The 22,127-nt window shown below is 38.2% G+C and overlaps 1 protein-coding gene across 12 annotated transcripts in view; it reads right to left on the bottom strand.

Annotated features, from left to right (window-relative positions):
- The window catches only part of spaca6 (sperm acrosome associated 6), a 53,447-nt gene that overhangs the window by 14,643 nt on the left and 16,677 nt on the right, over positions 1 to 22,127 (bottom strand). For 3 of the 12 annotated variants that reach the window (XM_079626816.1, XM_079626806.1, XM_079626810.1), the window contains 8 exons: positions 20,392 to 20,501; positions 19,707 to 19,934; positions 8,881 to 8,939; positions 4,334 to 4,420; positions 3,561 to 3,632; positions 3,236 to 3,259; positions 2,214 to 2,291; positions 1,600 to 1,700 (listed from right to left, as the gene is read on the bottom strand). In XM_079626816.1, the coding sequence (XP_079482942.1) occupies positions 1,600 to 1,700; positions 2,214 to 2,291; positions 3,236 to 3,259; positions 3,561 to 3,632; positions 4,334 to 4,420; positions 8,881 to 8,939; positions 19,707 to 19,924 (639 nt within the window). In that variant the 5' untranslated portion in view covers positions 19,925 to 19,934; positions 20,392 to 20,501. Of the gene's footprint in view, positions 1 to 1,599; positions 1,701 to 2,213; positions 2,292 to 3,235; positions 3,260 to 3,560; positions 3,633 to 4,333; positions 4,421 to 5,278; positions 5,622 to 8,880; positions 8,940 to 9,727; positions 9,886 to 9,995; positions 10,237 to 19,706; positions 19,935 to 20,391; positions 20,502 to 22,127 lie in introns of those variants that run through there. The other 9 variants (XM_079626808.1, XM_079626817.1, XM_079626809.1 and 6 more) reach the window with 8 other exon arrangements.

Raw genomic sequence — 22,127 nt, 5'->3', positions numbered from 1 at the left:
AAAAAATTATTATAAAGAAGAAGAAGAAGAAGAAGAAGAAGAAGAAGAATAACAAAAAACCCTTAGAAGAACAATAGGGCTCTGCGCCCTTTCAGGGCTTGGGCCCTAATTAAAACAGTTTAGAGTAAAAAATAAAAATAAAATACAGTGCAAACAGTCGGACGCACAGTAGCACAGTGCTCATTTAGTAAATGCAAAGCTAAACAGAAGTGTTTTGAGTCTGGATTTGAATGTGGCTACAGTAGGAGCACACCTGATCTCTTCTGGAAGCTGGTTCCAGCTGCGGCTGGCATAATAGCTAAAAGCGGACTCTCCTTGCTTTGAGTGAACCCTTGGTATTTCTAGTTGATGTGATCCTAATGATCTGAGTGATCTGTTGGGTTTATATTCAGTGAGCATATCTGCAATGTATTGAGGTCCTAGGCCATTAAATGATTTATATACCAGTAATAATACTTTAAAATCAATCCTAAATGTGACTGGAAGCCAGTGTAAAGACCTGAGGACTGGTGTGATGTGTTCAAATTTTCTGGTTCTGCTCAGAATCCTGGCGGCAGCGTTCTGTACGAGCTGCAACTGTCTTATGGTCTTTTTGGGAAGGCCAGTAAGGAGTCCATTACAATAATCCACCCTGCTGGTGATGAAAGCATGCACAATTTTCTCTAAGTCTTGACTGGAAACAAAGCATCTAATTCTTGCAATATTTTTTAGATGATAGTATGCTGATTTAGTTATTGCTTTGACATGACTACTGAAGCTAAGGTCTGACTCTAGAGACACACCAAGATTCCTGACTTGATTTTTAGTTGTTTGACCTCTGGAGTGAAGGTATGCATTCACCTTGAGAACTTCATCTTTGTTTCCAAACGCAATGACTTCGGTTTTGTCTTTGTTTAACTGAAGAAAGTTTTGGCACATCCAACTGTTGACTTCATCAATGCATTGGAACAGGGAGTCAATGGGGCTGTAATCGTTAGGCGATAGGGCTAAGTAGATCTGTGTGTCGTCTGCATAGCTGTGGTAAGAGATTTGGTTCTTTCTCATTATTTGGCTCATTGGAAGCATGTACAGGTTGAATAGGAGTGGCGCAAGAATTGAGCCTTGAGGAACTCCGCATGTCATGGATGTCCACTCAGACTTATGGTCTCCTATACTCACATAATAACCTCTCGCTTCTAAGTATGACCTGAACCATTTTAGGACTATCCCAGAAAGCCCCACCCAGTTTTCCAGCCTGTCAAGAAGTATGTTGTGATCAACAGTGTATACATTTCTTTTTTAATTATTGCTACAATTTTTTTTAAATGGATGGATGGATAGCCAGCCAGGAAGAAACTTACAATAATTTTGTCTGGGTAATAAAAAATAAAAAAAACAAGGTGAATGAATGAATGAAGGAAGGAAGGAAGGAAGGAAGGAAGGAAGGAAGGAAGGAAGGAAGGAAGGAAGGAAGGAAGGAAGGAAGGAAGGAAGGAAGGAAGGAAGGAAGGAAGGAAGGAAGGAAGGAAGGAAGGAAGGAAGGAAGGAAGGAAGGATTTAAAAAAAAAAAAGTAATTAATATTCGTTTTGCTCAGCTATTCACTGTGATCAACTCCTCACCATTGCATATCTCCAGATAATCTCTGCACCTGTGGGCAGCGGAAAAGGGACCTTACACCACATCTGAGTCCTGTTGTTCTCATGTACAGTGATTTCCTTCACTGTAAAAGCACACACATTACACACAAAGAAATACATTGGACACAGATCTGTATCACTTCACCTTGCAACTAAATGCCTTTTGTCAACAGAAGGACAGAGGCAGCACAGTCTGCCCACCATTCACCTAATTATAATATTTAAACAGAGCCTCTGGTGAGAGCAGCCAAGGAAAAGATACGTTGAGCAGTAATTGTAGCTGTACTGAGTGGAAATGAATACCACAGTGTGTGGGAGAAGGCCTGCCATCTTAGGTGACCCACATGTGTGAAAATGTGTCAAGGCCCAAGGTTTCGTTTAACAACTTCGCTGTGCACTTAAGTAGAGTTAAAAGCTATAGATGTCTGCGCTGTGTAAATGCCGTTACATAATTACAAAGGTGGTTCTGTCAGGTTGAGTTATAACATATCCATCATGTCAAGTGTGGAGAGAGTGGGTGGGGGGCTGCATAGAATTACATATTATAGTCGATTGAACAGAAAACTGTGCAGATGTAAAGGAGCCTGTCAACTCACCGGGGCAATCCAGCGGGAACTCACAGGAGTCGTACTGACAGGTCACGCAGTTATAAACAGCACCTTGCGCCTGGAAACCTAAACAATACATTTTATCCCATTTATATTATAATCATTCCTTTTTTAAACTGTATTTGAAAATCAAAAGGCATGTATGTTTGGAGAAGAAGTGTATGGAAGAGCTTGAACATTGCTATCTATAATGAAAAGATCACCATAGTGGTGGAACTTTTTGGTGCCATGTCACCTTAAATACCTAAAGACTCTCCAAAGGTTCTTGACAGTCAAGCAATCTGAGGTCTTATCCACATTAATACGTTTTTGTTTGAAAAGCATCTTTTCTCCTTCCTTCCTTCCATCCCCACTGAGACGGCATGTTTAGCAACGAAAAGCTTTTTGAAAACGCTCTCCAAAGTGGATACATTTGAAAACGGCATTTCGCGTTATAGTGTGGAATTTGAAAACGATGACGCAAGTATAGTCATGTGACCCATATTGAACCCATATGTATTCATGTTTATACCGGTATTGTGGCTGTTATGTGCTACTCACTTTCACAAAATATGTTACTTTGCACAATCCTTATACATCACGGTCCTGCAAAGATGACAGAAAATTCACACGCATTTGCTGTCCTGCTGCAAAAAATGAGAGCAGTTGCGTTTTAGACAAAACATTTAATGGTGAGTGAGAGCGACCTGGTGAATGGTGAGATATTTTGCTAAATAAAATGATCCTGACAGAAGAATTGGGTGATAACTTGATTATGTCTTGTTCTGTCTGTATCATCTCAGTGAGCTTTTATGAGGGTTTACGCATGCGCTGTAGGGTGATTTTAGCGTTTTCTGACGTTTCAGTGTAGATGAGAAACTTTGGGGAAACGCTAGTGTGGACGGAGAGCGTTTTGAAACTAAAACAGTTTTCAAATCTAGCCGGATTAATGTAGACGTAGCCGGAGAGACCACAAAATACATCACAAGAAATGTTTTCATCAGGAGGATCATCACATAGATGTAACTCACCACAAGGGGGGAAACATCCAGAGGCTGCAAGAAATGAAAAAAAAAAAAAAAAAAAAAAAAACCTGTTTAGATACTGGAATATCCATGTGCAAGGAATGTACAGTTTAATAGTTATTAATATTGAAATGGCTGGGTGAATCAAATTTTAAGGCTGGAGAAATTATGAAGATAAGAGAGAAATAAGAGGCAATTGTTATGAAACTTATAGTGAAAAGTAAGAGCTGCAGGTTTGAAGATGAAGGCTCAGGTCCAGTTTCCCATGGTTTAGGTCCAGGTTTTCATGGTTTAGCAAGCAAAAGAAATTAAGTGATAATGTAAGTCTCACCTCTGGGCAGCCTTGAGGCCGCTTCAATGAAATTGTTTGCTGCTGCCTGTAACCTGAACTCATACACTGTATCTGAAAAAAGGGAGGAAAGGGGAGAAGGACAGAACCATTTATTTCAATTTCACTTGAAGAGTGCATGTCAATGATTATATGTCAGTTCTATCAAGCTCTCTCACTGATATTTCATGTCAGTCTCTGTCTGTCTTTTCTGCTTTCCCCAGTGTGAAAGAAAGATAGGCTCTCTGATGCTGCATCAACAACTTAATATTGTACAATTAGAAATCACCTAAAGCAAGCAATTTAAAAAAAAAAAAAGTTTGATTGAAAAAAATAAATCTGTATTTTCTCTGTATTTTGTCCTTGTATTAGGTAAAACTTGTAATCAAACCAATGGAACTGACAGGTTTACAGCTTTACAACATCCACATTCTCATAAAATACTCACTGCGTTTCTGGGTGCGGAAAGTGCAAGCAATCACTTCACATTTGTACACATATGAAACACATCAGTTTTCAGAATATGTTATGTAAGAAACTGAGTCTCTAAGCCTGTTATCCTCTGTAATCTAGTTACTGTTGGAGTGCACTGATAAGAGACACACATTTGCTAGGCTATTTCAAATGAATCATGTCTGAAAGTAAATATTTACTCTGTTGTTACCAGGTAAATCCTACAGGTTGTTGGTTATATAGCTTAATTAATAGTCACATGTCTGGTCTCAAACAAACAGTTATCACTTTGCTGGATATATTCAGATGAATTAATTTGTTACCATCATTTGTCTGCTCGTCAAATTCCTCCACTATAGGCATAATTTCAGCCATCAAGATATTATTCAGCATCACGTCATAGCCTCTCCCTGAGAATCGAAGAAAACAGAGAATACAAGAACATTAACTGTAAAAAAATAAATAAAAAATAAATAAAAGCTAATTAATAAAAGAAAGCTACGTTTACTTGCAGCCTTAATTTTAAAGTCAAAGTGGACCAAAGTTACTTTTGCCCTTTTTTACCCTCATGTTGAATTTAATTTGGCAACTGATTAAGAAAACCTCCAAGTTAGCTGAAATTCATAAAAACAGGGTAGAAATGAAAGAAGTTAAATAGGACACATTCTAATCTTACATAATGAAGAAAGCATTACAGAGAGGAAAAAACGTGAATGTGACCACTTCTTCTGCTTCTAAACGATGCACATAGATGACATTTTTCTTCAACATTTTTATATAATAATAATTTTAAAAAACCTAAAAAAATAAATAAAAAACAGATAAACCCAGTCCCGCAAACTCCAGTAGGCTAATACATATTATTGCGCATGCAGCTCCGGTAACGTTAGCTTTGTTTTAGTTAACGTAAGTTACGTAACGTAACGTTAGGCCTCGCGGCTAGGTCCTAGCCTGTATGTAACGTTAAACCAGCGGAAGGATGTCATTTATTTAGTTACTTAGTAAAAAATCGTAATAAAACAACATTTAATAATAATAATTCGGTTGTTAATATTTTTTATAATAAAAATAACCGTTTTATAAAAAGCAAAAGGCGAATATCACGCTAAGTTACCCGTGGGTAACGTTACCCACATAAGTTAGGCTAGTAATGTTAACTTAACGTTAGCTGTGTGACTACACTAACAGCACAACACCTCGGGCGGTTTGGAATTGGCAAAGCTAAGTAACGTTAGCATAATACTAATATGTAATTTCTTCATTCTTACCTACTTTCCCTGCATCAGTAACTCTCGGTTCATTGTTGAATATGCGATCCAGAGTTTTAAAACAAGAGTCTACGTTCCTTACATTGTATTGTGTAAGGATATGGCCCCAACACATACGAAGACTGTCATCGACATCGATAAAGCACTGATAACAATTCAAAGCTGTGCTAATAATCGAGCTGAAAAACAATAGCTTCACAATCAACACAAACATTTCGGTTAGTAGGCTACTAGAACTGTTATGGTGTTATTTCTCAACCTGCTTGAGAAGATAATATGAAACTAACGTTAAGCATCTTAAGAAAATTCAGTTGAATGATTACATCATCATGAGAAAAACGGGTTCCAACGGCTCTGCGTTAGCCCAGCAATACAGATAATATAATGGACGGGGATTATTTGGTGATGATTTGTGTTACAATAAAAAAATAGCTAAAAAGAAATAAATAGAAATAAAAAGAAAAACTTAAAAACCCTTGATTAGGCTGTCAGCGTTTACTCATGGGCCTACCTTCAAACTTGTAGCTACTATGTACTTTTTTTGTGGAACATAAATTAAGATATTTAGAAGAATACTGGGGCTTACATTAATGGGAACAAATGGAAGTCTATGGGAACTGAAACTGTTTGGTTACCAATATTCTTTAAAAAAAAAAAAAAATCTCCTTTTGTGTTCCACATAAAAAAATAATAATGGCAGAATTTTCATTTTTGGGTGATCTATCCCTTTAACATAAGTGAGGCTAGTTTGTCTTGATCATGCAATGTCTCCAGACAAAAACAATATGGATGTGATGTGCATGGTGGTCTTGTGTAGTGTTTCCCCGACATTTCTTGTTCCTAATTTACGCCATTGTCTTTTCAACCCTCTTCCTGCTCCCATTATGCACCATTTTGCTGCAAAGTGAAGAGATTGTGTGTGTGTGTGTGTGTGTGTGTGTGTGTGTGTGTGTGTGTGTGTGTGTGTGTGTGTGTGTAAAAGAGAGAGGGATTGAGAGAAGCAAAAAGGGAGGGAGAGGGTGATGCCTGTGTGCCTGTTGATGATAGTGGTGGGGTGCCGTGATATTGCAAATGATCCAAATTGACCAGAACAACGGGAAAAGAGCAGCAGACGTCTGAGCAGCAGACGAAAGAAAGGAAAAAGACTAAACATTAAATTACAATAATGAGACATTAGAAAAATCGTAATTGCCATTTAAAATAGATCAATATAAAGGTTGAAACACACACATATAGAAAAAAAAAAACAATATGGTAGGATGGGGAAGGACACCCAACATAGTCAATGCGTGTGTGTCTGAGAAATAGAGACTACCAATCAAGCCCACAAGCTCATTGCATCCCATATCCCACACCCCTCCCCCCCATTCCATCACCCCCAAACACCCTCTCCTCCCTCCACCCCCTCTTCCCTGTCTTTTCCAAAGTGTCGCCATGGTAACGAGACAGGGTGCCTAATACATGAAGTTAATATATTTCCAGTGGCAGGAGCGACTTGGGTACTAATGCATTCATCTGTCTCTGCAAAGACAAGGCAATCAATAGTGAGCAGGAGCCCCACCGCAGGCCTGCCAGAGAAAAGACGTTGTAGTCAGTCAGTCGGGCTATAAGCAATGATCAGAAGACAGGTAGCATTGCGCCGCACTGTCCTGAGATGCTTATTCTACAGCTGACCCTCCAACAGGAGGCCAGCAAGTCACAGAGGGTGTGCTGAAAAATTAACATATCATGGAGTGTCGGTGTCTCTTTTTTTCCAGGGTTCATTTTTCATTTGTGATTTCGAATGGGCATCACATGTGGGACAGTGCTATTTTTCTACAATTTGAAATGTTATATTTTGGATTTATTGACAGCCGTGATAGAAACCTTTGCATCTAACATGTTCCGATGATGCTTTGAGAGGTTTAATTTGGATTCAATTCACGTTTTATTTGTATAATGCTTTTCACAATACATTATTGTTTTACAGCAGCTTTACAGAAAATGCTTGTTTCAATATAAAAATGAATTTGCCAAAGAAATGTCCATATGACAGTAGTATACAGCTATAATAAAGCCATGTATTCGTTTAAGCAGACACAACAAACATGATAAGCAGTAATTACAACTTGTGCTTGGAATGATTACATTATGAGGATTCTATTTTGACAGTTTTGTATGTTGATCCAAAGTTGCCATCATCTGAAATCCCCGCAAATTTCTTCTGCATAAATTTAAAAGAGGACCATTGATAAGTATTACAAATTATACCTGAAAAAAGGGGGTTGGACTGCATTGCGCTGCTCAGATTCAGTTCAATTATCATGCTCACTTCATTCAAGCTGTCAGTAAACGCGTAATAATTGCACCAAAAAACAAAACATTCTCCAGCGATACTTTGTGGAATATTAAATTTCTCTTTAATTAATTGAATTGTTCCATTGATAAGTATGAACAAATTATGCACACATTAATGTAAGAAAACTCACCGATATTTAGAAAAAAGGTACTATGAGAGAATCAGACATAGGGGAGAAGAGATGCGTATTGACATATGAATCAACAACTCTGTACAGTATGTCCATTATATCTGTCTTGTCTTGTATGTACCAAATGATAGTATGAGTGTTGATAATATTATGGGGTCACCACCCATGGCTGTCTTCTCATTGGATCATTTCTTTGTGTAGAACATAAAGCCAGCCAATAGGGTGTGTCCCCAATAGTAACTACCTCAACTGGAGTACAATCTAATAATATACAGTATAAAAACTCTAAATCTAAACATAAAACTGCTCTTTTTCATCATGCGTTTAATCGGGGTCTGTAAATACAACTAAGACTGATTTAAAGACACAATAAAAAGCCAAATGTTTCTCCTTTGTTTGACTTTTTGGGATGACGGCGCATGCAGCCCTGTTCCTGAGGACCTCACCTGTGACCTAGTTTGACCTCACAGGTTAAGGGTCTCAGGGACAAAGAGACATACTGTGAAAAAACAGGACCATGTTGCTGGAATTAATGAACTATTACGTCGCTTTCAAAGACGCTTTCTTTTTACTGATGTCTTCAAAACCTCAAACGTTTGAAGCACCTGGAAAAAGGGTCTCCGACTGCATTGCGCTGTTCAGATTTTCACCCTCACTTTGTTCGGACAGTGAGGGCACACAGAGAGCAGTAAACACATAATGTTTGCACCAAACTGTGTTGTGTCAGTCATAATAAAACCATGGGGTGTTGTTGATGGGTACTTTTACTGCAATATGTTTCACCGCAGAGGCTGTAAGCAGTGGCATCATCCTCTGCACGATTCTACCAGGAGCGTTAGTAAAAACCTCATCTGCTTGAGGAGCTTTTCCTTTGAAAAATAAAAACAATAAAAAATGTACATTTGCCGACTCCCGAGACAAAGATATGGATTTCTCCGCAACATTGCATAACAACCAGCAGAAAAACCATGATCAAATAAAATGAACTTACAGTGTAAAGTAATTCTTAGTAAATCATTCAACAAAAAGCCATAAATCATCAACAAAAACAGCCAGAACCATGTTAACACTCGAATGGGACCTTTAGCTGAAGTCACCAGGTAACATGAGGACAGGGCTAAATGGAATACCTACAGCAACAGTATGGGGAGGTAATCCAATTTCCCTCAAATCTCCAGGTGTTTGGATGAAACCTGTTAAGATAAAAAATAATAAAAAACATGAATATATACATTGTAAACATTTTAGGAGGCTAAACAAGTGCTTAACTTAATATTAGATGCATTCATGTTACACAGTGCACAAACTGCAAACTGGGACCCGAAGAAGGTAAAATGGTGCAATAGTGCCCCTTCTAGGCAGACAGCTGGTACAACTGACACAGTGACTGAGTGAGTAGACACCAAACTGTTCTTCAAATTCTTCATCCTGTCTATAACCAAATGGGGAAAGATTATCAATAATAAAAATGATTCTTGTGCGAGTTGACAAACTGATTTGAGACTAGACGGTTGTAGACACACAATACTACAGACTGTACACAGACTCGAAAATACTATGACGATAAAATATTTCTCAAACATCAGTGTCATGAATTATGAAAACGACTGCAGCAGTAGTTAGACCCACAGCGTTTTTAAAACATACCAAAAAACACGCTTTTAATAAACCAAACTAGCGTACTTCAAAGCATCCCTCTATCTCGCCGTTAGAGAAACATCATCTGTCTTGCATAAATGCATGTGCACAGGTGTGTCAATCACAAGCGCTACAATAAACTGTCTACGACAAATACAAGCCTCCGCTGTGCCAAAAAAAAAAACGCATGATGGTGTAGCAGGGCGAATGGCAAAAATCCAAAAGGAGATATACTACCTTATCGTGGCATCTGGAACAAGCAGACTTTGACAATGTCAACCTTTGCGGCGACAAAAAAAGTCTGTCGAAAACTAAGCAAATAAGACAAAAAAAAACAGCTTACGTGCACTTGCGTGAAGGATGCGGAAATGTGTCTGACTCAGAAAAGTTAAACCTGATGAGACAAAGACAAAGTGAAAGAAAACAGAAAATGAGAAAACGTCCATCCTTTCCACTCTCTATAGGTCCAATCTAAGTGTCTGGTCATCTCTCCCTCTTTCTCTGGAAAGAGAAAAAACAGTCAGGCAGCCAGTCAGACACACAGACAATGAGCTCACAGGCAGGTAGAGCAAAGACAATCACACTGATCCCATAGGTAGCACACAACCTACCTCCCCTACAGCAATCCTATAGTCTACAGCACCATGAGCCCCTCAGACTGTGTCCTCCCTGTCAGACAGACACACACACACACACACTTTCTGCCTTTGAGTCTTCCATCACACTGTCTCTCTTCTCAGCATCTCAAGCACTCACTTCCCTTGTCCCCAATCTAAAACTCTCGCTTTTTCCCTCTCAATCCCTCTCTAGCCTACAACATCCCTATTCTCTTTCTCTCTCTCTCTTTCTCTCTCGCTTTTCCTCGCTCACGTTTTTTCAGGCATCGTGTCTCCGTTACTACCCCTGCCCCCCCTTCTTTCGCAGTCTGTGCGCTCGTGTATGCATGCGTCTGGGAGAGGAAATGTGTGTGAGAGACAGAGGGAGCAGGGAGGGGGCAAAGGGGAGAGGAGAAGAGAGTCGAGAGTGGGAAGGAATGGGAAACGAAGGGGGAGGGTCAGAATCTCAAACAGGGTGAAAAGCCACAGAGCATCAGGCTAGCAAAATGATAAAGCGCTGGAAAATATTACTCCCCGCGTTTGCCGCAATCTTGTGTTAATCAATCTGCGGGTACGCCTCATCAGATTACGCTCCATCTCCCTGACGTGCCGCACGGCTACATCAGTACAGCAAATCGGCTATAGCTACTTGTGCACTGATGTGTTCACACAGAAATATATTTTTCAGCACCCAAAGCATCACATTTGGTGCGTTTGAATCCACTCGCAGCAGGTTAAAAGGACAGTTCATGCTAAAAAAATTATAATTCTGTCCTCATTTTCAAACCTATATGACTTTCTTTCTTCTGCGGAACACAGAAAGAAGATACTTGAAGAAAAGAAAAATGCCTTTTGTTCATTTAATGAAAGTCAATGGGGTCCAATGTTGTAGGGTCCAACAACATTGATCCCCATTGACTTTCAATGCATATAAAACATGCTGCGAAATATATATTATTTTTTGCATGTTTGCAGAAGTTAAAACGGTTTGGAACATGAGGGTGAGTAAAAATTACAGAATTTAAATTTTTGGGTAAACTATCCCTTTAAAAAAACAAACGGAAGAATGTATTCAGGGATTTTGTGCCTAAAACTGTATTATCCTACACTTAATGTGGCATGCACTATGTCAGATCGGTATCCTTTGGAAAATAGAACTATATTCCTTTCATGTGTCACAAGTGTATTATGTTAAAAAATAATCTCACATTAATAGATATACACACTCTCATGCATGAGAGCATGATGACAAAAATCATACCACATCAACAGTTAGCTGGAAAAAATCAAGTTAGAAACAATTTGATCTGATTAAAACACAAATTTCTACGTCTAAATGCTGCATTGTCCTCGCATGGCCTCTTTAGCCGGCCACACTCCAGTCCCACAGCCTCAGTGGAGGTGTAGCGTTTAAATATGATTTATGACATGCTGCTACAGTGAGTGGGGGTGGCTACTCATTTTGCTTTGAGAGCGAACAAAGATAGGCGCAAATAGCTAAGAGGGAATAACCCCTTTCTCGTGCCATCGCAACCAGCGAGTACGAAAGCCCCTTGTTCTGGAGCCAAAATGTCTGCTGCAGACATCATTATTAGTACAGTCTGGGATAAAGACGTTCAGACATTGATGCCCTGGAACATGAAAGGGCCCACTAGTATGGATCGGCTGTACATTAGCTTTACAGCAGCTTATTCAAAGGGAATGCTTAATAACCTCCATTTCCACAACACAGAGGGATGGCAACAGCTGTTATTAGTGTTGCTGACTGCAGGCAGTCTAGCAGATATTTGCAAAAGCTTATGCTTTATCTGGTTTTCTGTCTTGTTCATTTCTATGCATATCTCCTCTCCTCTTTATTTTTTTACCCCTCCGTCTCCTTTCGCTTTTATATTTTCTAATGTTTTCCCCGTACTTCTATTGTATTGTTTTACGTCTCTTCTTTTCCTTTGGGCTGCTTTCTGTCTCAGTGTGCACGGATGCTCCAATGCTGTCCAGTGTACTGCATGCCTGCAGTAAGGGAGCACAATGAGACAAAGCGCTGAGGTTCTTGCTGGAGGAATGACGTCACCGTGCTCTGTGCAGGTCTCCCCATTTCAGGGCCCGGATGGCCACACTTTAAAGTCACTCTCTCTCAATTTGAACCGCTCATCACGTGGCAAGACATCTGCTTCCTCGAGTCACCAGACAAATGTCAGGAAAATTTCCACTCAGGTTTAAGTTGAAGGAGGAGGATCACGCTACAGTATAGGAAAGAATGGGGTTAGTTATGGGCTAGGTAACATTATTTTTCAGGGTAGGTTCATAAATGAATAGGTTTATATATACACACTAGAAAGTTTATACGTTTGTGGTCGGTAAGATTTTTTTTATGTTTTTGAAAGAAGTCTCTTATGCTCACCAAGGTTGAATTTAATTGATAAAGACAACAGTAAAAAAAAAACGTATTATTATGAAATATTACTACGATTTAAACTAAACATATCTTTTTTATCAGATTTTAAAATGTAATTTATTCCTGCGATGGCAAAGCTGAATTTTGGATAGAAAGTTCGAAGAACGGCGTTTATTTGAAATATACATATTTTGTAACATTATAAATGTTTTATTATCACTTTTGATTAATTTAATGTGTCGTTGCTGAATAAAAGTAATTTGTAATAATAACCAAAACTTTTGAAAGGTAGTGATGAATATATAGCCTAGAAATAAAATGTTAAATGCAAAATTCAAAAACATCAGCAAATATTTTTATATTGTCTAAAACAATAATGAATTAATAAATTGTATAAAAGTATAATATTTAAAACATGAGATAACCAGCTCCAATATTTCGGATGTTAAACAAACCCATTGTGCTTAAAACAGTTCAAATCTACCTTAATTTAACCACACTAGTATACATATTTTATAATTGTGTATAGAAGCTAATCAAATAATAAATGATATGCATAAAAATTATTAAATAAAAATAACTTAAGACCAACAAGTTTGAAACCAACACACAAAACCACTGCTGGAAAAACACATTTCAGTAACTGGATTTTGGACTCAAACCTTATAGTTATAGATACATCCATTGGGACAACTTCCTGGTGTGACAACTTGCCCTGGTTTCCCCTGGCCTATACCAATCAATTTACGAGTGCAGCTGATCTGAGCAACAGTAATAGAGCAGTGGAAGTGGGTGAAGGGTAGGGAAATTAAAGCAGAATATGAGGGCAGAACTGGTCCAGTCTGTGTCGCAGGCGCACAGCAATGGAGAACAGACAACCGAAACATATCATTTTAACACATACCATTATGGTGTGTGAACTGAACACTGAATCCTCAATATACAACAGAAACTATCGACATCTGACCACAGAACAACCTCTCAGCACCCCTCCAGAAGGATAAATGCTGATACATGCCCTTTTCCCCACCCTATAGAGGTGAAAGAGGGAGAAAGAGACAGAGTGAGGGAGAAAGAGAATAAAAAGAAAGAGAGAGAGACAGAGGGGGAGTAAAAGAGAGCTACAACGCAATGCGGATGCTGGCTGTCTGAGCCACCAGCCAGACACACAGGGGGAGATGGGGAGGAGGAGGAGGAGGAGGAGGATGGGGGTGACTTGGATGGTGATGCAGAGATAGGAAGCACAAACAAATAAACACACAAACAAGCAGCAAATGCTTTTTGCTTTGTTAAATGTTTCTGTAGTTTCTGAGTGAAAAAAAAAAAAGTTCACTTATAATTTCATATCAGTATTCTTCAGTTAGAAATTACTTGGTTAATTTAGAAAATACATTAGAGAAAATAAATCATCCGTCTGATATAAAATATGTAATCTAATAAACGTTTAATTAAAAAAAGCATGATCTGGAAGTCTTGGGTATCAAACATATTTTGGATGCCAGTGGCAATAAATCAGAACTGAAATGTCTTCAGCATTTCTATAGAGCTGATACACGCAGTGCTGCATACCATTGGTCTGAGAAAAATTCAGTTTTATAAATGCGTTGTTTTTCAATCTAAATTTGATACAGAAGGGCTGCTTTTGTCATTTACATTCCTCAGCCACCACCAGACAAAAGAATGACTTTGACTTCAACAACATGCATACTATACCATAAAAAACCTGCTGCTGAAGTTTCCCATGTATGATAAAAAGCTTCTGTCTTTGGTAGTGCACGCATTTATAAAGATTTGAGCGTCATATGTTGCATGGTGGGATCCAGGAGTTGGAGACCATTTCAAATTTGAAATGTAAAATTAACATTCCACAAATAAAGTCTGATGATCATGTTCTCATGCATGATTTGACAATGAACCAAAGACCATCTTGAGCTTCAACAGAACAACATCATGCAAATGTGCATATTTGATTTGTGACCTAAAAATAGAGCAGATTGTTTAGTATTTCTGATTCATTCTAGATCACATTGTTTTGTTGTATTACATTTTTCAAAATCCTACAACTTTGTTTACTTCCAGATTTTCAATGAGAGTTTGAATCCCTGATGCTCAATCTGGGATTCCTAGCAGGTCTTTAACAAGTCACATATCCACTACATAAGCCTAACTGAAGCATTGCTCCTGGCTGTCCACATGAGCTCATCCCATGCTGCTTCTGCCGTCATGGTGGGTTCTGATAGCCGTAAGCGTGCAGCCGCAGGGAAAGCTAGAAGGTTGTACAGTTATCTCCGGGCTGTTTATTATGCGAAACCATACAACCAACTACCTCACACCGCAACGCACATGCAGGGCAACATACTTCTCCGCGAAAAGCCCAGTAGAGATTGCAGAGGACCTTATTACTCCGTTGCCAGATAAACTGGTGCATCTTTTTCTGTTACCATCTTTACCATTACCAATTTTTTCCCGCCGGTCATCTCTTCAATTTCGATGTTTCCAAGGCATTTATATTCATACCAAATGTATCCTCAAAATGTAGAACATGGGTGTTCTGCCAGAGTATGCAGTATGTATGACCAGTGGTGCTAACATTAGAAACATGAGAGCTAAAACTTATAAATGAAAAACAGAAAATTCAAAAGGTATTCAAGTGGTTAAAAATAATAAGACTTAAAATAATAAATCAGGCTCAAATCATTAAAATTTATTTTAAAGGTAATTGTTTTGATTGTTCTTAGGGTTTGCATGACTATGTGGATGAATTTGATCATTCACAATAGACAATAATGCTTTGCAATGAACTCGGCTATACATATGGCAATTTATCTGTTTAGTAAAATACCCTACTTTCTCATTCAAATCCTTCAGTTCATTCCATTTCCCGAAAAGCAAATCCAATGTTGATTCTGGTTTTATTACGAGCTCCATCGCATTCTCTTTTTGTCACCTGACACTCCTCTGTTCAGCGTTTTTAAAACCGGTGATTCCCCGGAGGTTTGAGATTTAGCGTGCTCCATGTCAAACTTTCTCGCTTGTTGTGACAACTAACATACTGGTGCAGATATGACATCACTTTGTAGGCCAAAACGAGTTAGCATTTTAGCATTTCCGGTTCCCTTGTCCCGAAGTCAATGTTTTTTTTTTTAATGGGATTTTGGTTAAATGGCTGAAGAAGGGTCGGTGGTAAACAAGCTCAAGACACTTTCACATTTTATTCTACAACATAAAATAGATCAGTATTACCCCACTCTTGATTTTTTAAAGCTGTTACGCGTCTTGAAAAAGGCGGTTGCTAACAAGTGGCTAAATGGGCTGTCGAGGAGATTAAACGTCATCACTCGGAACAGGTAAACTCAGTCTTGCGTCTACAGCATCGGTATGCTTATAATTGTGCTCTTATAAACTATTCTAATAGTATTTTAGATAAAAACTGAAAGAGTTGTTGGAAGCTTAGTGATGGTGACGTTGAAATTGCGGGACCGTGATGTAGTAGTAAAGCCTACCGTTAACTTTTTACTTCTTGTGACTGCATTTAGTCTTAAAAATTCATAAAAGTTGTGTTCATCTGTGAAAATGATCTTGATGGACAAAGCGTAAAAGTATCATTAAACTTTTGTTAATCTCAGAGCTTTTTTTTTTTTCGATAATCCAAAAGCCTATGGGAAAATCCTATTGGGTTTTTGTCGAGGGAACCAGTGTGATGCTAACTGCCGGTTGGACTACACAGTGACATCATACCTGCACCCCTCTTTTTCCCTCCCACAACATACACGCGTCAAAGTATCCGAAGCAACTTTTCTCCATTTACAGATATCACAAGACACACGGTTGAGTGACGTATACGTGATTTCACGGAAAAAAAACATTCCGTCGTATCTAAAATATAAACGCTTATAATAGGCTTACATAATGAATCAGGGTAAGACAAAAACACATTTTGGAAGAAGGATTTATTTTGACGCATTGACGCATTGTCTCATTTTTTTATTTGTTTTACTATTTTGAACAAAATATTTAGGCTCCCTTTGGTTATTAAAACATTTTTTATTTAAATGAAAAACTTTTTTTTTTTAAAGCTCGATTTAGTAAAGCCTTTTTTTGTTAAAACCACTTGAATTCCTTGGAATTTTCTGTTTGTCTCCTAATGTTCACTATTGTATTCAAAACCCCTATAATGGTCACACTTTACATCTAACCTAAAATTGTCTATTTAATAATAATATTTGGGTACACAACACATACAGGCAGACAACACAAACACCAAAAGCACCATCAACAAACTCTCTAGCTAGCATATTTTAGCAAACTCTATAAGCAGAAACACTTAATCTATTCTAAAGCACTTTACAATCATTGTTGTGGCATTGTTGCCCTCTGCTGGTGATATTGCGCACTGTACCGACTCAGCCCTGCCTCCTGCATTGTCTCTGCTCATTAGTGGCTTCACACACACACACACGCACGCACACACACACACACACACACACACACACACACACACACACACACACACACACACACACACACACACACACACACACACACACACACACACACACACACACACACACACACACACACACACACACACACACACACACACACACACACACACACACACACACACACACACACGCACACGCACACGCGCACACACGCACACACACACGCACGCACGCACGCACACACACACACACACACACACACACAGTCTGACCTCCTTGGTGAAACCACCCACTCTCTGCAACTACTAAAATATTTATGCTGCCCTGATAATATGTTTTCTTTTATCATCATCAACCTCTCATAAACTAATTTCTCTCTCGCTCGCGCACGCACACACACACACACAGACACACTGTTCAATAAAAATCTACTTATTAATTGTATTTAATGACAATGAAATGCTACAAAATCACTAAATTAACACATAAAAGTGTGTGTGTATGTATATGTGTGAAGAGTGCTGTGTAAATCACGCTCGTATTCCATCAGTCTAGACTGATTCTGCAGTCCTGGCAATATAGAGGCAGGAGTCTGTCTGCTAACAGAGAAGCTAGTGCTTATTCAGCAGGAAAGCAGTGGTGTAGCGCTCCTCTGAGACTTCTCATTTTCACACACAGACACCAAAGGCCTACGAGAGCCATAGGTTAAAGCCGTATCACTTTGCATGCCGACGTTTCACAGATGGCATACATGCAAAGGAATGCAAATGTGTTTATCTACACTAGCATAAGCTCCTCTGTCTACAGCCTGGCTTCTTTGTGTTTGTTCTCTACATTTGTTTACAGTGGTGTGAATTCATCCAAGAGGTTTTAGCTTAATGAGTGTATAGGTTCAGCTAATGATTTTACGACCTTCTGTGTAGTTACAGATATGAATGCTGGTTGAAAAACCAGGCCTAGCTCGATTCCTTTGCTCTTTCTTTAGAAGCAAGAAATTATTTTGTGGTTTAAAGCTGAAATGTATGGTTTCTGCACCACTAGCGTTACCAAACGGGTACCATTGCTATACTATTTTTAGTGTTTTTTTTATATTCTGAAATAGATTTTCTTTTTATATTTTGTTTTCTTTTTAAATTTTGTTAAAATGTTATTCATTTTGTTCTTTTTTTATATATACATCTTTGTTTTTTTTAATGTGTTTTATTTTTCAGTTTGTTAATTTTTGTACTTCAGCTAGCTGAAATAAAATGTTGCATTTTAATTTTTAAACTTTATTTTTTTCAGTTAATGTTTATTTTATTTCAAGTAATGAAAATGTAATTTTTAAATGGTTTTAGTATTAGTTAACAATAATAACCCAGGTGCGATTGTTTTTAAAGAAAGCAAAACATTTCAAGCAAAAGTTTGCTAATTTTTTTACATTTTGTTTTTAAGGTTTTAGGTTTTAAATGATAAAACTACATATGTATTTTCTGGTTGTTTTATATTAGTGGAACATGTTCAATCATTTTTTTTGGGGGGGGGGGGGGGGGGAAACTGTGGTTAATCTGCTGTCAACTGTGTTATATATTGATGTGGAAGCTGAAATGTGTAATTTCTGTGGCACTACAAAAAAAATTACTTTTCAAATCGAAATCCCTGAATAATCTCCCTTTCTGCCATTGGATAATAATCAGCTGGTTTCTCTGCATATTAAGGAGGTTTTGGAGGAAGTAATTTAAAGGGATAGTTCACTCAAACATAAAAATTCTGTCATCATTTCTGTCATCATCCTCATGTCGTCACAAAACCTCTATGACTCTGCGTCTTTCATGGAACATAAAATAATATATTCAGAATATTTTGTCCATACGATAAAACCCAGTTTGGTTACCAACATTCTTCAAAATATCTTTGTGTGTGTCTCTCACAGAGAGCAGGTCAAACTACACAAGCTCCACTTAAGAAATACACAATTTGTCAGTACCTGCATGTACCTCTTACAATTATGTATTTTTGCACAGAATAGATAAAGATGAGCGACAAGTCAAAAACCTGTGACAATCCTGTGGCAAGTTACCATGGCAATAATTGGGCCTCCTTTAGCATGTTGCCAGGTAGATTATGTGGTCCTGTCCTTTTCGTCTCCAGACTCCTGCCCTTTTTTACTTTCCTCTCACACCACCATGAATGTCATCAAGTTCTCTCCCTATTTCCTCCCTCAGCCCAATGTCCCTCTTTCTGTCCCACTACTTTTGGACCACCTATCTGGTTCTCATTCTTAACACCCTGCCTTTCTTCATTTACCCAATCACTTTATTTCCCCTTCCTCTGTTGTCCTCCCCCTTGTTCTCTTTCAAATCAAAACATCCAAAACTCAGCATCCTCCTCTCAAGATGCGTTCCTGCTTTAATAACATCCTCTCTTCCAGTCTGTATTTTTAAAAATCATATCTCTCCATCCATCTCTTCCTTCCCTGCACTCTCACTCACCCTTTCCAGAACCTTTACGGACACTTTCCATATAAAACTGGATGCAGTAAACCTGAACACATTTGTGTTCTCTGAAGTCTCTGAGTGTTGATGTGTAATTGTGCGACTCAAACGCATGTCTATGAATTTGAAATTGATAAACTAAATGATAAACCATGATATGAACAGGGGTGTTAAAGCTGGGAGTTTAATATTGATCTCTGATTTTAAATGTTTTTTATACTCCTGTATGCACTGTTTGAATTAATGTAAGCCAGTAATGGGCTCTTTCTCCACCATAAAGGCAAAATTCGATTTAGTTAAATCTACTTAGTCTCGCAAAAACAACAAAAAAATCATTTGGCACTAGCAGCACAGCTCCTCAACAACTTTAAAAACAAATATAAAAATGAAATACAATTCTGAAAAATCATATCACCTTTCCACACATTTTCTTCCACGGCAAATTTCAGCAGTAATCCCTTTCTGCCTCTTTGCAAAACCTTCGCTACATTTCAAGGTGGCAAATAAAGTGGTTAAACGAGTTGCTATGGGAACACATTCCCTGGCAACCCTGGGCAGCCCGGCAACGTGCCAAGCGGTTGCTAGGGCAGAGTTGTCAATCACGTCAGAGGGGTTAGTGTGTATGCCAGGCATGTTGGTGGGACTGAGAAAACAGAGAGATATACACACACAGCTCTGGTCAGCTGCAAAATATTGAAGGTCAGCTGGCATTGTAAGTGCACAATGGAATGCAAATGGCATTCAGGAACAATCAGAAATATTCAGAGCAACTTGACGTCAAATGAAGCTGCTTCGCCCGACAATGTAAGAAGCGAGTGAGAAACAAAAGACGAATGTGAGGTGGTTCAAAAAAAATGTCTTTGATAAAAGCTTATAATAAGGAGACCTACAAACCATGGCAGAAATATGAGAGATATGCAGAGGAACATGCAATAGTCATAAAGGAACTGATAATAAACAATAACTTATTTGGAGCTGCCACACAAAAGGCTGAGAACAGGTTCTAAGAGTTTAAAGTTTCGTTTCAATGGTGGGTTTCAGCTCGATTGTGTGAGCGCTGCAGGTATAGATAACAAGGGCGGAGAGAAAAGTGTGGTTACCTGATCTCTGACCAGCTGGTCTGCTTTGAGCTGTATATGTCGCATGAGGAGTGAACACCTGAAGTCCCTGAGGAGGACCAGAGCGGATCTCAGGTGATGCCTCCCTGCTTCTGAAAAGAGACAATTGAGCGAAGGTTTAAAATATATAACAAAAACACAAATTAATAGCAGTGAACATACAGTGGCCACAGAAACGGTTTGAACACTTTTGGACTAAAACACAAAAATGTTGCATTCGATTTCAATCCAACAAAGTTTTCAGTTCTCTCTGAACTACACAACCATTCAAAAGCTAGGGGTCATTCAAATTTTTGGTAACACTTTAGTTTAGGGTCCATTTCTCACTATTAACTAGTTGCTTTTGCATATTACTAGGATATTGGTTGTTTATTATTAGTACTTATAAAGCACATATTAATGTCTTATTCTGCATGACTATATTCTACATCCCTTAATCCTACCCAATACATAAACGTAAACTACCTTGCTAAATAAAAAAAAAGAAATGAATACTTTTATTCAGTAAGGAAGCAATAAATTGGTCAAAAGTACATGTTTAATGTCATAAAAGATTTCTATATCAAATAAATGCTGTTCCTTTGAACTTGATCCATTCACCAAAGAATCCTGAAAAAAAAGTATCACGGTTTACACAAAAAGTTTCACTAACATACACAATAAGAAATGTTTCTTGAGCACCAAATCAGCATATTAGAGTGATTTCTGAAGGATCATGTGACACTAAAGACTGGAGTAATGATGCTGAAAATTCAGCTTTGCCATCACATAATTAAATTACACATTAAAATCATGTGTCATTTTTTTGTGTAAAGTTTTGTTCGAAAATAGTATTTCTTTAAAAACAATCCTACTTTGTTTTATACTTCAAAGGCATTCATATATTTTTTACATGTGGTCTGTCCATCCAAATTCATGAATTAGATTGAATTAATCATTTTTATGCAACAAAATCAGCTTAAAGTTATTTTCTGCTCTTTTGCTTGCACGCATGTGTTCTCATTTTTCATTTTTATCCAGACACCCAGGGTTTTCCCCTGACGCATCATCTTACCCAGATAATTGTGACATCATGCCAAGAATGCACATAAGTGTTTAAATATAGACAAACTCCAGCCCCAGATCTCTGGTATGTAATTCATATTTTATGTCTGTTTTGACAAGCTTCTGTGTTCATCTGCATGAGAAAAAAAAAAAGAACCCTTCCGCCTGGCAGTAATCTTATCTGCACACAGCATATTAAACAGGTCACATACAGATCAACGCTCACGACGGAAATAAACTGAAATGAAAGGAGCCGTCAGAAACCAAAGTAAGTTCGTTTTCATCACCCATTATCATCATTTATGCGGCTATCAGGGAGAGAAAACCAAACAAATTCTCTGTTCCAGGCCAATTTCATAGTCTGAAGCATAACGTATCTAACGCCATTAAACAGAGCAACATAAATTCCCATGAGCTGTTATTCTGTTCCACATACTTTGTGTCCTAGGGTGAGAACAGAACCCACGCTAATCTTATCAGTCCTGACGAGGACTCACAGCGAGTCACAACAATTCTCCGAGGAGAGGAGGAATCATGCTGCAGTTCTGGCTAGAAAGGATTAATTTCAAAGGCTTGTCAGGCCTTAGTTCACTGGAGTCAAGTGAAAATAGGACTTATGTTATGCTTGATAGTCCTTTTACTATCCATGATTGCCAAAGTGGTCCTTCTATACA

The sequence above is a fragment of the Phoxinus phoxinus genome (genome assembly GCF_949152265.1).
Source record: "Phoxinus phoxinus genome assembly, chromosome: 10".
In the NCBI taxonomy this organism is placed as follows: domain Eukaryota; kingdom Metazoa; phylum Chordata; class Actinopteri; order Cypriniformes; family Leuciscidae; genus Phoxinus; species Phoxinus phoxinus.
The sequence above is the reverse complement of the archived record's forward strand: the minus strand, read 5'-3'. Positions and strand labels throughout refer to the sequence as shown.